General features: G+C 39.2%; 1 protein-coding gene across 1 annotated transcript in view; it reads left to right on the forward strand.

Moving 5' to 3' along the window:
- Nucleotides 1-205: 205 nt before the first annotated feature.
- Nucleotides 206-15,227, forward strand: part of LOC146637672 (uncharacterized) — a 138,538-nt gene continuing 123,516 nt past the window's right edge. Inside the window, exons 1-2 of the mRNA XM_085350409.1 lie at nt 206-307; nt 3,060-3,131. Coding sequence (XP_085206535.1) covers nt 206-307; nt 3,060-3,131 — 174 coding nt within the window. The remainder of the gene's footprint in view (nt 308-3,059; nt 3,132-15,227) is intronic.

Here is a 15,227-nt window from a genome sequence, read left to right on the forward strand (position 1 = left end):
CGCCAGCATGTATCCAAGATTACGGCAACCGAGACAAAACGATTACGCCGCCTCTCCTTCCTTGCGTGGCCGGCCAACTTCTCCAAATGGCCTCTTATCCACCCAAAGGGCATTACAGGAGAGTAGGAGTGAAAACAACCATCTCCAGAACAAAATTCAACAACTTGAAAAAGAAAAAGTTCACCTGGAGAAGAAGTGCTTACAAATGGAAGCACAAAACAAACACCTGGAAGAAACACTACAGCGCCAGCCCGACATCAACATTATTAATGAGGGCTGGGGGATCAAGTTTGCTCAAGCCAGAGAGCAGATTGTATTCCTCATCAAAGAAAACAAGCAAAAGAGCGCTGAAGTGAAAGAAATGTCCGAGCAGCTTCAAGGCAGGAAAGCCACGATTGATAAGCTAGAGTGGGATCTCCAATACATGGACCAACAGAATCACCTGCTCCAAAGAAAGCTTGATGAAGCTGAAGAAAAAAATAAAGACCTTCTTCAAGAGAAGGAGCAACAGCAAGAAAGACTGTCAGAAGAAAAGTGCACTATCAAGGACTTTGAGAGTAAAAATCAAAAGTTGCAAGGATTCTGTAATGAACTGAAGGTCAAAACAAGTGAGCTGCAGGGAGAAAAGGAAACTCTGGAAAAACGATGCTCACAGATGCAGAAAAGGATCGATCAAATGGCCAAAAACAACTCAGAGCTCATTAAGGGGATATTGTTGGAATTCAACAACTTGAAGCGGGAAAACACAGAAATGCAGGCGCAAAAGCAAAAGCAAGACAAAATGCATGAAGACCTGCAGTGTACGCTCCGCGACACCCAGAAAAGAAATGAGCAGCTAGAAGGCCTGCACAAAGAAGATCAAGTGAGAAATGCAGACCTGCAGAAGGCAAAGCTGACACAGGAGGCAACATCCAAAGAGCTCAAAGAACAGCTTGAAGAAACACGAGCAACATTAGAACAGGTGGAACAAACATGCAAGAAACTTGAGGAGCAAAACACCGAAACCATCCATGAGTTGAGAACCCTCATCCTGGAGAAAAAGGGGCTCGTGGAAAAGTCCATGAAAAAGAAGAAAAGATTCTTCAGCTTTTTCCGGAAGAGGGACAATACTGCTTCTTCAACTGATGTAGCCTCGTCTTGCTCCACCTCTGTTCACCCCCCCAACCAGTCCCGGCAGTTGACTGCCCCCTCCTGAGCCTGGTTCTGCCGGAGGTTTCTGCCCGTTTAAAGGCAGTTTTTCCTCCCCACTGTCGCCTAGTGCTTGCTCAGAGGGGATTGTTGGGGTTTCTCTCCTCTGCCTTGTTTCTTTATTTACTTGTTAACTTTTTGCTCTTACTTCATTTAACCTTGTTTCTTTATTTGCTTGTTAACTTTTTGTTCTTACCTCATTTAACCTTGTTTCTTTATTTACTTGTTAACTTTTTGTTCTTACCTCATTTAACCTTGTTTCTTTATTTACTTGTTAACTTTTTGTTCTTACCTCATTTAACCTTGTTTCGTTATTTACTTGCTTGTTTAACTTTTTTTTCAACTTATCTAACAAAATAAAACAGTTGAATTTATCCTTTGAGTATTGTTCATCTAATCTTTACATAGTTTTTCCAAAACACTTTCAAACATTCAGATCTGTCTTTCATTTTCTTCTTGAAACCTCATGAACGGTGACCTAAAAACTCTGGAACATGGTTTGAAACACTGAAATTGTTTCAGCTGAAACTGGCAAAGTCATACGTGCGTGTGTGTGTGTCACAGGTGATATGGTGTCACTAGTCCGGTCATCATGTTTAGGCTCATTCACGCCAAAATGATTTAGGCTAAATCTTTAAAACAGTGTCATTGCACACACTTTTCAATCACACAAATGCAGGATTAACTATTTGCAGTATCTTATCTGATTTATTATGAGAATGTCATGCCTGATCATTTGTACCCACACCATCAAAAATGGGGGCAAAAGGGAGGAGATCGCGTTTAATCGATTATAACACGAGGTCAGAAATATAAGTGCTGACATGAGTAGTGTCCACAGAAACCTCTGAGTCTCAGCTAAAAGCTCATGTAAACCATTTCTACAAACACCAAACAAAGCAAAGACACCAAACAGTTAAAAGAGCAGTTACGTCACCATGAATCTGTGGACAGGTAATATCCATATTTTGATTTATGATGTTCTGGAGTTAAATGGGAACCAAAGCATATTTTCAAAGGTGTTATATGCTATAAAATACTTTGAAAAATTAGGTGAGGGAAATGAAAAAGACATTTTTCTATGTTTGAGTCACAGTAACTTTGACATAGTAACATCTGCAGTAATATTTACAGCTCTGATGACATCTCACCAGCGTTAGCTTTATTTTGACACCAAGACTGTTTACACAGAGTTTGTAATTGCAGAGAAATACATTTATTTTGGTCATTTCATTTTGGAGCAGGAAGCTCACCCTTCTTGTTATACCCTTTAGATGAATACAGAGTTTTTTTAATTAAATACATATTCTTTAAATAATGTTCCCTTTTATAAAAAGTAGGATCATTAAAAAAAACAAAACATTTATTATAGCTCTGTCACGCAGAAAAAAGCTGTCTTTTTTCTGTGGTCTGTTATATAACATTAGGGGTGTTCGTGGCAATTAACTTTTTAATCGACTAAGCAGGTCAAGTAAGAAACACTTAAATATTAAGTTAAATTTGAAAACTGTTTAAAAAAAAATATATATCCCCATTCCACATTCCAGAATGTCATGTGACAACCTGATTGGCTTAGGAGTGATGATGTCACAAGGAAGTTTTTCCTTAAATAGGGGTGACAAACAGCAATTTTTAGTTCGTTACTTCGCAGCCTTCGTGTTCGCAGCTTTCAAACGTTCACTACAGAAACATTCGGAAACCTCTCAGAGTCATCGGATACAAACGCCAGCATGTATCCAAGATTACGGCAACCGAGACAAAACGATTACGCCGCCTCTCCTTCCTTGCGTGGCCGGCCAACTTCTCCAAATGGCCTCTTATCCACCCAAAGGGCATTACAGGAGAGTAGGAGTGAAAACAACCATCTCCAGAACAAAATTCAACAACTTGAAAAAGAAAAAGTTCACCTGGAGAAGAAGTGCTTACAAATGGAAGCACAAAACAAACACCTGGAAGAAACACTACAGCGCCAGCCCGACATCAACATTATTAATGAGGGCTGGGGGATCAAGTTTGCTCAAGCCAGAGAGCAGATTGTATTCCTCATCAAAGAAAACAAGCAAAAGAGCGCTGAAGTGAAAGAAATGTCCGAGCAGCTTCAAGGCAGGAAAGCCACGATTGATAAGCTAGAGTGGGATCTCCAATACATGGACCAACAGAATCACCTGCTCCAAAGAAAGCTTGATGAAGCTGAAGAAAAAAATAAAGACCTTCTTCAAGAGAAGGAGCAACAGCAAGAAAGACTGTCAGAAGAAAAGTGCACTATCAAGGACTTTGAGAGTAAAAATCAAAAGTTGCAAGGATTCTGTAATGAACTGAAGGTCAAAACAAGTGAGCTGCAGGGAGAAAAGGAAACTCTGGAAAAACGATGCTCACAGATGCAGAAAAGGATCGATCAAATGGCCAAAAACAACTCAGAGCTCATTAAGGGGATATTGTTGGAATTCAACAACTTGAAGCGGGAAAACACAGAAATGCAGGCGCAAAAGCAAAAGCAAGACAAAATGCATGAAGACCTGCAGTGTACGCTCCGCGACACCCAGAAAAGAAATGAGCAGCTAGAAGGCCTGCACAAAGAAGATCAAGTGAGAAATGCAGACCTGCAGAAGGCAAAGCTGACACAGGAGGCAACATCCAAAGAGCTCAAAGAACAGCTTGAAGAAACACGAGCAACATTAGAACAGGTGGAACAAACATGCAAGAAACTTGAGGAGCAAAACACCGAAACCATCCATGAGTTGAGAACCCTCATCCTGGAGAAAAAGGGGCTCGTGGAAAAGTCCATGAAAAAGAAGAAAAGATTCTTCAGCTTTTTCCGGAAGAGGGACAATACTGCTTCTTCAACTGATGTAGCCTCGTCTTGCTCCACCTCTGTTCACCCCCCCAACCAGTCCCGGCAGTTGACTGCCCCCTCCTGAGCCTGGTTCTGCCGGAGGTTTCTGCCCGTTTAAAGGCAGTTTTTCCTCCCCACTGTCGCCTAGTGCTTGCTCAGAGGGGATTGTTGGGGTTTCTCTCCTCTGCCTTGTTTCTTTATTTACTTGTTAACTTTTTGCTCTTACTTCATTTAACCTTGTTTCTTTATTTGCTTGTTAACTTTTTGTTCTTACCTCATTTAACCTTGTTTCTTTATTTACTTGTTAACTTTTTGCTCTTACTTCATTTAACCTTGTTTCTTTATTTGCTTGTTAACTTTTTGTTCTTACCTCATTTAACCTTGTTTCTTTATTTGCTTGTTAACTTTTTGTTCTTACCTCATTTAACCTTGTTTCTTTATTTACTTGTTAACTTTTTGCTCTTACTTCATTTAACCTTGTTTCTTTATTTGCTTGTTAACTTTTTGTTCTTACCTCATTTAACCTTGTTTCGTTGTTTACTTGCTTGTTTAACTTTTTTTTCAACTTATCTAACAAAATAAAACAGTTGAATTTATCCTTTGAGTATTGTTCATCTAATCTTTACAGAGTTTTTCCAAAACACTTTCAAACATTCAGATCTGTCTTTCATTTTCTTCTTGAAACCTCATGAACGGTGACCTAAAAACTCTGGAACATGGTTTGAAACACTGAAATTGTTTCAGCTGAAACTGGCAAAGTCATACGTGCGTGTGTGTGTGTCACAGGTGATATGGTGTCACTAGTCCGGTCATCATGTTTAGGCTCATTCACGCCAAAATGATTTAGGCTAAATCTTTAAAACAGTGTCATTGCACACACTTTTCAATCACACAAATGCAGGATTAACTATTTGCAGTATCTTATCTGATTTATTATGAGAATGTCATGCCTGATCATTTGTACCCACACCATCAAAAATGGGGGCAAAAGGGAGGAGATCGCGTTTAATCGATTATAACACGAGGTCAGAAATATAAGTGCTGACATGAGTAGTGTCCACAGAAACCTCTGAGTCTCAGCTAAAAGCTCATGTAAACCATTTCTACAAACACCAAACAAAGCAAAGACACCAAACAGTTAAAAGAGCAGTTACGTCACCATGAATCTGTGGACAGGTAATATCCATATTTTGATTTATGATGTTCTGGAGTTAAATGGGAACCAAAGCATATTTTCAAAGGTGTTATATGCTATAAAATACTTTGAAAAATTAGGTGAGGGAAATGAAAAAGACATTTTTCTATGTTTGAGTCACAGTAGCTTTGACATAGTAACATCTGCAGTAATATTTACAGCTCTGATGACATCTCACCAGCGTTAGCTTTATTTTGACACCAAGACTGTTTACACAGAGTTTGTAATTGCAGAGAAATACATTTATTTTGGTCATTTCATTTTGGAGCAGGAAGCTCACCCTTCTTGTTATACCCTTTAGATGAATACAGAGTTTTTAATTAAATACATATTCTTTAAATAATGTTCCCTTTTATAAAAAGTAGGATCATTAAAAAAACAAAACATTTATTATAGCTCTGTCACGCAGAAAAAAGCTGTCTTTTTTCTGTGGTCTGTTATATAACATTAGGGGTGTTCGTGGCAATTAACTTTTTAATCGACTAAGCAGGTCAAGTAAGAAACACTTAAATATTAAGTTAAATTTGAAAACTGTTTAAAAAAAAACATATCCCCATTCCACATTCCAGAATGTCATGTGACAACCTGATTGGCTTAGGAGTGATGATGTCACAAGGAAGTTTTTCCTTAAATAGGGGTGACAAACAGCAATTTTTAGTTCGTTACTTCGCAGCCTTCGTGTTCGCAGCTTTCAAACGTTCACTACAGAAACATTCGGAAACCTCTCAGAGTCATCGGATACAAACGCCAGCATGTATCCAAGATTACGGCAACCGAGACAAAACGATTACGCCGCCTCTCCTTCCTTGCGTGGCCGGCCAACTTCTCCAAATGGCCTCTTATCCACCCAAAGGGCATTACAGGAGAGTAGGAGTGAAAACAACCATCTCCAGAACAAAATTCAACAACTTGAAAAAGAAAAAGTTCACCTGGAGAAGAAGTGCTTACAGATGGAAGCACAAAACAAACACCTGGAAGAAACACTACAGCGCCAGCCCGACATCAACATTATTAATGAGGGCTGGGGGATCAAGTTTGCTCAAGCCAGAGAGCAGATTGTATTCCTCATCAAAGAAAACAAGCAAAAGAGCGCTGAAGTGAAAGAAATGTCCGAGCAGCTTCAAGGCAGGAAAGCCACGATTGATAAGCTAGAGTGGGATCTCCAATACATGGACCAACAGAATCACCTGCTCCAAAGAAAGCTTGATGAAGCTGAAGAAAAAAATAAAGACCTTCTTCAAGAGAAGGAGCAACAGCAAGAAAGACTGTCAGAAGAAAAGTGCACTATCAAGGACTTTGAGAGTAAAAATCAAAAGTTGCAAGGATTCTGTAATGAACTGAAGGTCAAAACAAGTGAGCTGCAGGGAGAAAAGGAAACTCTGGAAAAACGATGCTCACAGATGCAGAAAAGGATCGATCAAATGGCCAAAAACAACTCAGAGCTCATTAAGGGGATATTGTTGGAATTCAACAACTTGAAGCGGGAAAACACAGAAATGCAGGCGCAAAAGCAAAAGCAAGACAAAATGCATGAAGACCTGCAGTGTACGCTCCGCGACACCCAGAAAAGAAATGAGCAGCTAGAAGGCCTGCACAAAGAAGATCAAGTGAGAAATGCAGACCTGCAGAAGGCAAAGCTGACACAGGAGGCAACATCCAAAGAGCTCAAAGAACAGCTTGAAGAAACACGAGCAACATTAGAACAGGTGGAACAAACATGCAAGAAACTTGAGGAGCAAAACACCGAAACCATCCATGAGTTGAGAACCCTCATCCTGGAGAAAAAGGGGCTCGTGGAAAAGTCCATGAAAAAGAAGAAAAGATTCTTCAGCTTTTTCCGGAAGAGGGACAATACTGCTTCTTCAACTGATGTAGCCTCGTCTTGCTCCACCTCTGTTCACCCCCCCAACCAGTCCCGGCAGTTGACTGCCCCCTCCTGAGCCTGGTTCTGCCGGAGGTTTCTGCCCGTTTAAAGGCAGTTTTTCCTCCCCACTGTCGCCTAGTGCTTGCTCAGAGGGGATTGTTGGGGTTTCTCTCCTCTGCCTTGTTTCTTTATTTACTTGTTAACTTTTTGTTCTTACCTCATTTAACCTTGTTTCTTTATTTACTTGTTAACTTTTTGTTCTTACCTCATTTAACCTTGTTTCTTTATTTACTTGCTTGTTTAACTCTTTTATCAACTTATCTAACAAAATAAAACAGTTGAATTTATCCTTTGAGTATTGTTCATCTAATCTTTACAGAGTTTTTCCAAAACACTTTCAAACATTCAGATCTGTCTTTCATTTTCTTCTTGAAACCTCATGAACGGTGACCTAAAAACTCTGGAACATGGTTTGAAACACTGAAATTGTTTCAGCTGAAACTGGCAAAGTCATACGTGCGTGTGTGTGTGTCACAGGTGATATGGTGTCACTAGTCCGGTCATCATGTTTAGGCTCACTCACGCCAAAATGATTTAGGCTAAATCTTTAAAACAGTGTCATTGCACACACTTTTCAATCACACAAATGCAGGATTAACTATTTGCAGTATCTTATCTGATTTATTATGAGAATGTCATGCCTGATCATTTGTACCCACACCATCAAAAATGGGGGCAAAAGGGAGGAGATCGCGTTTAATCGATTATAACACGAGGTCAGAAATATAAGTGCTGACATGAGTAGTGTCCACAGAAACCTCTGAGTCTCAGCTAAAAGCTCATGTAAACCATTTCTACAAACACCAAACAAAGCAAAGACACCAAACAGTTAAAAGAGCAGTTACGTCACCATGAATCTGTGGACAGGTAATATCCATATTTTGATTTATGATGTTCTGGAGTTAAATGGGAACCAAAGCATATTTTCAAAGGTGTTATATGCTATAAAATACTTTGAAAAATTAGGTGAGGGAAATGAAAAAGACATTTTTCTATGTTTGAGTCACAGTAACTTTGACATAGTAACATCTGCAGTAATATTTACAGCTCTGATGACATCTCACCAGCGTTAGCTTTATTTTGACACCAAGACTGTTTACACAGAGTTTGTAATTGCAGAGAAATACATTTATTTTGGTCATTTCATTTTGGAGCAGGAAGCTCACCCTTCTTGTTATACCCTTTAGATGAATACAGAGTTTTTTAATTAAATACATATTCTTTAAATAATGTTCCCTTTTATAAAAAGTAGGATCATTAAAAAAACAAAACATTTATTATAGCTCTGTCACACAGAAAAAAGCTGTCTTTTTTCTGTGGTCTGTTATATAACATTAGGGGTGTTCGTGGCAATTAACTTTTTAATCGACTAAGCGGGTCAAGTAAGAAACACTTAAATATTAAGTTAAATTTGAAAACTGTTTAAAAAAAAACATATCCCCATTCCACATTCCAGAATGTCATGTGACAACCTGATTGGCTTAGGAGTGATGATGTCACAAGGAAGTTTTTCCTTAAATAGGGGTGACAAACAGCAATTTTTAGTTCGTTACTTCGCAGCCTTCGTGTTCGCAGCTTTCAAACGTTCACTACAGAAACATTCGGAAACCTCTCAGAGTCATCGGATACAAACGCCAGCATGTATCCAAGATTACGGCAACCGAGACAAAACGATTACGCCGCCTCTCCTTCCTTGCGTGGCCGGCCAACTTCTCCAAATGGCCTCTTATCCACCCAAAGGGCATTACAGGAGAGTAGGAGTGAAAACAACCATCTCCAGAACAAAATTCAACAACTTGAAAAAGAAAAAGTTCACCTGGAGAAGAAGGGCTTACAGATGGAAGCACAAAACAAACACCTGGAAGAAACACTACAGCGCCAGCCCGACATCAACATTATTAATGAGGGCTGGGGGATCAAGTTTGCTCAAGCCAGAGAGCAGATTGTATTCCTCATCAAAGAAAACAAGCAAAAGAGCGCTGAAGTGAAAGAAATGTCCGAGCAGCTTCAAGGCAGGAAAGCCACGATTGATAAGCTAGAGTGGGATCTCCAATACATGGACCAACAGAATCACCTGCTCCAAAGAAAGCTTGATGAAGCTGAAGAAAAAAATAAAGACCTTCTTCAAGAGAAGGAGCAACAGCAAGAAAGACTGTCAGAAGAAAAGTGCACTATCAAGGACTTTGAGAGTAAAAATCAAAAGTTGCAAGGATTCTGTAATGAACTGAAGGTCAAAACAAGTGAGCTGCAGGGAGAAAAGGAAACTCTGGAAAAACGATGCTCACAGATGCAGAAAAGGATCGATCAAATGGCCAAAAACAACTCAGAGCTCATTAAGGGGATATTGTTGGAATTCAACAACTTGAAGCGGGAAAACACAGAAATGCAGGCGCAAAAGCAAAAGCAAGACAAAATGCATGAAGACCTGCAGTGTACGCTCCGCGACACCCAGAAAAGAAATGAGCAGCTAGAAGGCCTGCACAAAGAAGATCAAGTGAGAAATGCAGACCTGCAGAAGGCAAAGCTGACACAGGAGGCAACATCCAAAGAGCTCAAAGAACAGCTTGAAGAAACACAAGCAACATTAGAACAGGTGGAACAAACATGCAAGAAACTTGAGGAGCAAAACACCGAAACCATCCATGAGTTGAGAACCCTCATCCTGGAGAAAAAGGGGCTCGTGGAAAAGTCCATGAAAAAGAAGAAAAGATTCTTCAGCTTTTTCCGGTAGAGGGACAATACTGCTTCTTCAACTGATGTAGCCTCGTCTTGCTCCACCTCTGTTCACCCCCCCAACCAGTCCCGGCAGTTGACTGCCCCCTCCTGAGCCTGGTTCTGCCGGAGGTTTCTGCCCGTTTAAAGGCAGTTTTTCCTCCCCACTGTCGCCTAGTGCTTGCTCAGAGGGGATTGTTGGGGTTTCTCTCCTCTGCCTTGTTTCTTTATTTACTTGTTAACTTTTTGCTCTTACTTCATTTAACCTTGTTTCTTTATTTGCTTGTTAACTTTTTGTTCTTACCTCATTTAACCTTGTTTCTTTATTTACTTGTTAACTTTTTGTTCTTACCTCATTTAACCTTGTTTCGTTATTTACTTGCTTGTTTAACTTTTTTTTCAACTTATCTAACAAAATAAAACAGTTGAATTTATCCTTTGAGTATTGTTCATCTAATCTTTACAGAGTTTTTCCAAAACACTTTCAAACATTCAGATCTGTCTTTCATTTTCTTCTTGAAACCTCATGAACGGTGACCTAAAAACTCTGGAACATGGTTTGAAACACTGAAATTGTTTCAGCTGAAACTGGCAAAGTCATACGTGCGTGTGTGTGTGTCACAGGTGATATGGTGTCACTAGTCCGGTCATCATGTTTAGGCTCATTCACGCCAAAATGATTTAGGCTAAATCTTTAAAACAGTGTCATTGCACACACTTTTCAATCACACAAATGCAGGATTAACTATTTGCAGTATCTTATCTGATTTATTATGAGAATGTCATGCCTGATCATTTGTACCCACACCATCAAAAATGGGGGCAAAAGGGAGGAGATCGCGTTTAATCGATTATAACACGAGGTCAGAAATATAAGTGCTGACATGAGTAGTGTCCACAGAAACCTCTGAGTCTCAGCTAAAAGCTCATGTAAACCATTTCTACAAACACCAAACAAAGCAAAGACACCAAACAGTTAAAAGAGCAGTTACGTCACCATGAATCTGTGGACAGGTAATATCCATATTTTGATTTATGATGTTCTGGAGTTAAATGGGAACCAAAGCATATTTTCAAAGGTGTTATATGCTATAAAATACTTTGAAAAATTAGGTGAGGGAAATGAAAAAGACATTTTTCTATGTTTGAGTCACAGTAACTTTGACATAGTAACATCTGCAGTAATATTTACAGCTCTGATGACATCTCACCAGCGTTAGCTTTATTTTGACACCAAGACTGTTTACACAGAGTTTGTAATTGCAGAGAAATACATTTATTTTGGTCATTTCATTTTGGAGCAGGAAGCTCACCCTTCTTGTTATACCCTTTAGATGAATACAGAGTTTTTTAATTAAATACATATTCTTTAAATAATGTTCCCTTTTATAAAAAGTAGGATCATTAAAAAAACAAAACATTTATTATAGCTCTGTCACGCAGAAAAAAGCTGTCTTTTTTCTGTGGTCTGTTATATAACATTAGGGGTGTTCGTGGCAATTAACTTTTTAATCGACTAAGCAGGTCAAGTAAGAAACACTTAAATATTAAGTTAAATTTGAAAACTGTTTAAAAAAATATATATATCCCCATTCCACATTCCAGAATGTCATGTGACAACCTGATTGGCTTAGGAGTGATGATGTCACAAGGAAGTTTTTCCTTAAATAGGGGTGACAAACAGCAATTTTTAGTTCGTTACTTCGCAGCCTTCGTGTTCGCAGCTTTCAAACGTTCACTACAGAAACATTCGGAAACCTCTCAGAGTCATCGGATACAAACGCCAGCATGTATCCAAGATTACGGCAACCGAGACAAAACGATTACGCCGCCTCTCCTTCCTTGCGTGGCCGGCCAACTTCTCCAAATGGCCTCTTATCCACCCAAAGGGCATTACAGGAGAGTAGGAGTGAAAACAACCATCTCCAGAACAAAATTCAACAACTTGAAAAAGAAAAAGTTCACCTGGAGAAGAAGTGCTTACAAATGGAAGCACAAAACAAACACCTGGAAGAAACACTACAGCGCCAGCCCGACATCAACATTATTAATGAGGGCTGGGGGATCAAGTTTGCTCAAGCCAGAGAGCAGATTGTATTCCTCATCAAAGAAAACAAGCAAAAGAGCGCTGAAGTGAAAGAAATGTCCGAGCAGCTTCAAGGCAGGAAAGCCACGATTGATAAGCTAGAGTGGGATCTCCAATACATGGACCAACAGAATCACCTGCTCCAAAGAAAGCTTGATGAAGCTGAAGAAAAAAATAAAGACCTTCTTCAAGAGAAGGCGCAACAGCAAGAAAGACTGTCAGAAGAAAAGTGCACTATCAAGGACTTTGAGAGTAAAAATCAAAAGTTGCAAGGATTCTGTAATGAACTGAAGGTCAAAACAAGTGAGCTGCAGGGAGAAAAGGAAACTCTGGAAAAACGATGCTCACAGATGCAAAAAAGGATCGATCAAATGGCCAAAAACAACTCAGAGCTCATTAAGGGGATATTGTTGGAATTCAACAACTTGAAGCGGGAAAACACAGAAATGCAGGCGCAAAAGCAAAAGCAAGACAAAATGCATGAAGACCTGCAGTGTACGCTCCGCGACACCCAGAAAAGAAATGAGCAGCTAGAAGGCCTGCACAAAGAAGATCAAGTGAGAAATGCAGACCTGCAGAAGGCAAAGCTGACACAGGAGGCAACATCCAAAGAGCTCAAAGAACAGCTTGAAGAAACACGAGCAACATTAGAACAGGTGGAACAAACATGCAAGAAACTTGAGGAGCAAAACACCGAAACCATCCATGAGTTGAGAACCCTCATCCTGGAGAAAAAGGGGCTCGTGGAAAAGTCCATGAAAAAGAAGAAAAGATTCTTCAGCTTTTTCCGGAAGAGGGACAATACTGCTTCTTCAACTGATGTAGCCTCGTCTTGCTCCACCTCTGTTCACCCCCCCAACCAGTCCCGGCAGTTGACTGCCCCCTCCTGAGCCTGGTTCTGCCGGAGGTTTCTGCCCGTTTAAAGGCAGTTTTTCCTCCCCACTGTCGCCTAGTGCTTGCTCAGAGGGGATTGTTGGGGTTTCTCTCCTCTGCCTTGTTTCTTTATTTATTTGTTAACTTTTTGCTCTTACTTCATTTAACCTTGTTTCTTTATTTACTTGTTAACTTTTTGCTCTTACTTCATTTAACCTTGTTTCTTTATTTGCTTGTTAACTTTTTGTTCTTACCTCATTTAACCTTGTTTCTTTATTTACTTGTTAACTTTTTGCTCTTACTTCATTTAACCTTGTTTCTTTATTTGCTTGTTAACTTTTTGCTCTTACTTCATTTAACCTTGTTTCTTTATTTACTTGTTAACTTTTTGCTCTTACTTCATTTAACCTTGTTTCTTTATTTGCTTGTTAACTTTTTGTTCTTACCTCATTTAACCTTGTTTCTTTATTTACTTGTTAACTTTTTGTTCTTACCTCATTTAACCTTGTTTCTTTATTTGCTTGTTAACTTTTTGTTCTTACCTCATTTAACCTTGTTTCGTTATTTACTTGCTTGTTTAACTTTTTTTTCAACTTCTCTAACAAAATAAAACAGTTGAATTTATCCTTTGAGTATTGTTCATCTAATCTTTACAGAGTTTTTCCAAAACACTTTCAAACATTCAGATCTGTCTTTCATTTTCTTCTTGAAACCTCATGAACGGTGACCTAAAAACTCTGGAACATGGTTTGAAACACTGAAATTGTTTCAGCTGAAACTGGCAAAGTCATACGTGCGTGTGTGTGTGTCACAGGTGATATGGTGTCACTAGTCCGGTCATCATGTTTAGGCTCATTCACGCCAAAATGATTTAGGCTAAATCTTTAAAACAGTGTCATTGCACACACTTTTCAATCACACAAATGCAGGATTAACTATTTGCAGTATCTTATCTGATTTATTATGAGAATGTCATGCCTGATCATTTGTACCCACACCATCAAAAATGGGGGCAAAAGGGAGGAGATCGCGTTTAATCGATTATAACACGAGGTCAGAAATATAAGTGCTGACATGAGTAGTGTCCACAGAAACCTCTGAGTCTCAGCTAAAAGCTCATGTAAACCATTTCTACAAACACCAAACAAAGCAAAGACACCAAACAGTTAAAAGAGCAGTTACGTCACCATGAATCTGTGGACAGGTAATATCCATATTTTGATTTATGATGTTCTGGAGTTAAATGGGAACCAAAGCATATTTTCAAAGGTGTTATATGCTATAAAATACTTTGAAAAATTAGGTGAGGGAAATGAAAAAGACATTTTTCTATGTTTGAGTCACAGTAACTTTGACATAGTAACATCTGCAGTAATATTTACAGCTCTGATGACATCTCACCAGTGTTAGCTTTATTTTGACACCAAGACTGTTTACACAGAGTTTGTAATTGCAGAGAAATACATTTATTTTGGTCATTTCATTTTGGAGCAGGAAGCTCACCCTTCTTGTTATACCCTTTAGATGAATACAGAGTTTTTTAATTAAATACATATTCTTTAAATAATGTTCCCTTTTATAAAAAGTAGGATCATTAAAAAAACAAAACATTTATTATAGCTCTGTCACGCAGAAAAAAGCTGTCTTTTTTCTGTGGTCTGTTATATAACATTAGGGGTGTTCGTGGCAATTAACTTTTTAATCGACTAAGCAGGTCAAGTAAGAAACACTTAAATATTAAGTTAAATTTGAAAACTGTTTAAAAAAATATATATATATCCCCATTCCACATTCCAGAATGTCATGTGACAACCTGATTGGCTTAGGAGTGATGATGTCACAAGGAAGTTTTTCCTTAAATAGGGGTGACAAACAGCAATTTTTAGTTCGTTACTTCGCAGCCTTCGTGTTCGCAGCTTTCAAACGTTCACTACAGAAACATTCGGAAACCTCTCAGAGTCATCGGATACAAACGCCAGCATGTATCCAAGATTACGGCAACCGAGACAAAACGATTACGCCGCCTCTCCTTCCTTGCGTGGCCGGCCAACTTCTCCAAATGGCCTCTTATCCACCCAAAGGGCATTACAGGAGAGTAGGAGTGAAAACAACCATCTCCAGAACAAAATTCAACAACTTGAAAAAGAAAAAGTTCACCTGGAGAAGAAGTGCTTACAGATGGAAGCACAAAACAAACACCTGGAAGAAACACTACAGCGCCAGCCCGACATCAACATTATTAATGAGGGCTGGGGGATCAAGTTTGCTCAAGCCAGAGAGCAGATTGTATTCCTCATCAAAGAAAACAAGCAAAAGAGCGCTGAAGTGAAAGAAATGTCCGAGCAGCTTCAAGGCAGGAAAGCCACGATTGATAAGCTAGAGTGGGATCTCCAATACATGGACCAACAGAATCACC

The sequence above is a fragment of the Diplotaxodon limnothrissa genome, linkage group LG3, assembly GCF_057381915.1.
Source record: "Diplotaxodon limnothrissa isolate DT_005_m linkage group LG3, D_limnothrissa_male_GT1.1, whole genome shotgun sequence".
NCBI lineage: Eukaryota > Metazoa > Chordata > Actinopteri > Cichliformes > Cichlidae > Diplotaxodon > Diplotaxodon limnothrissa.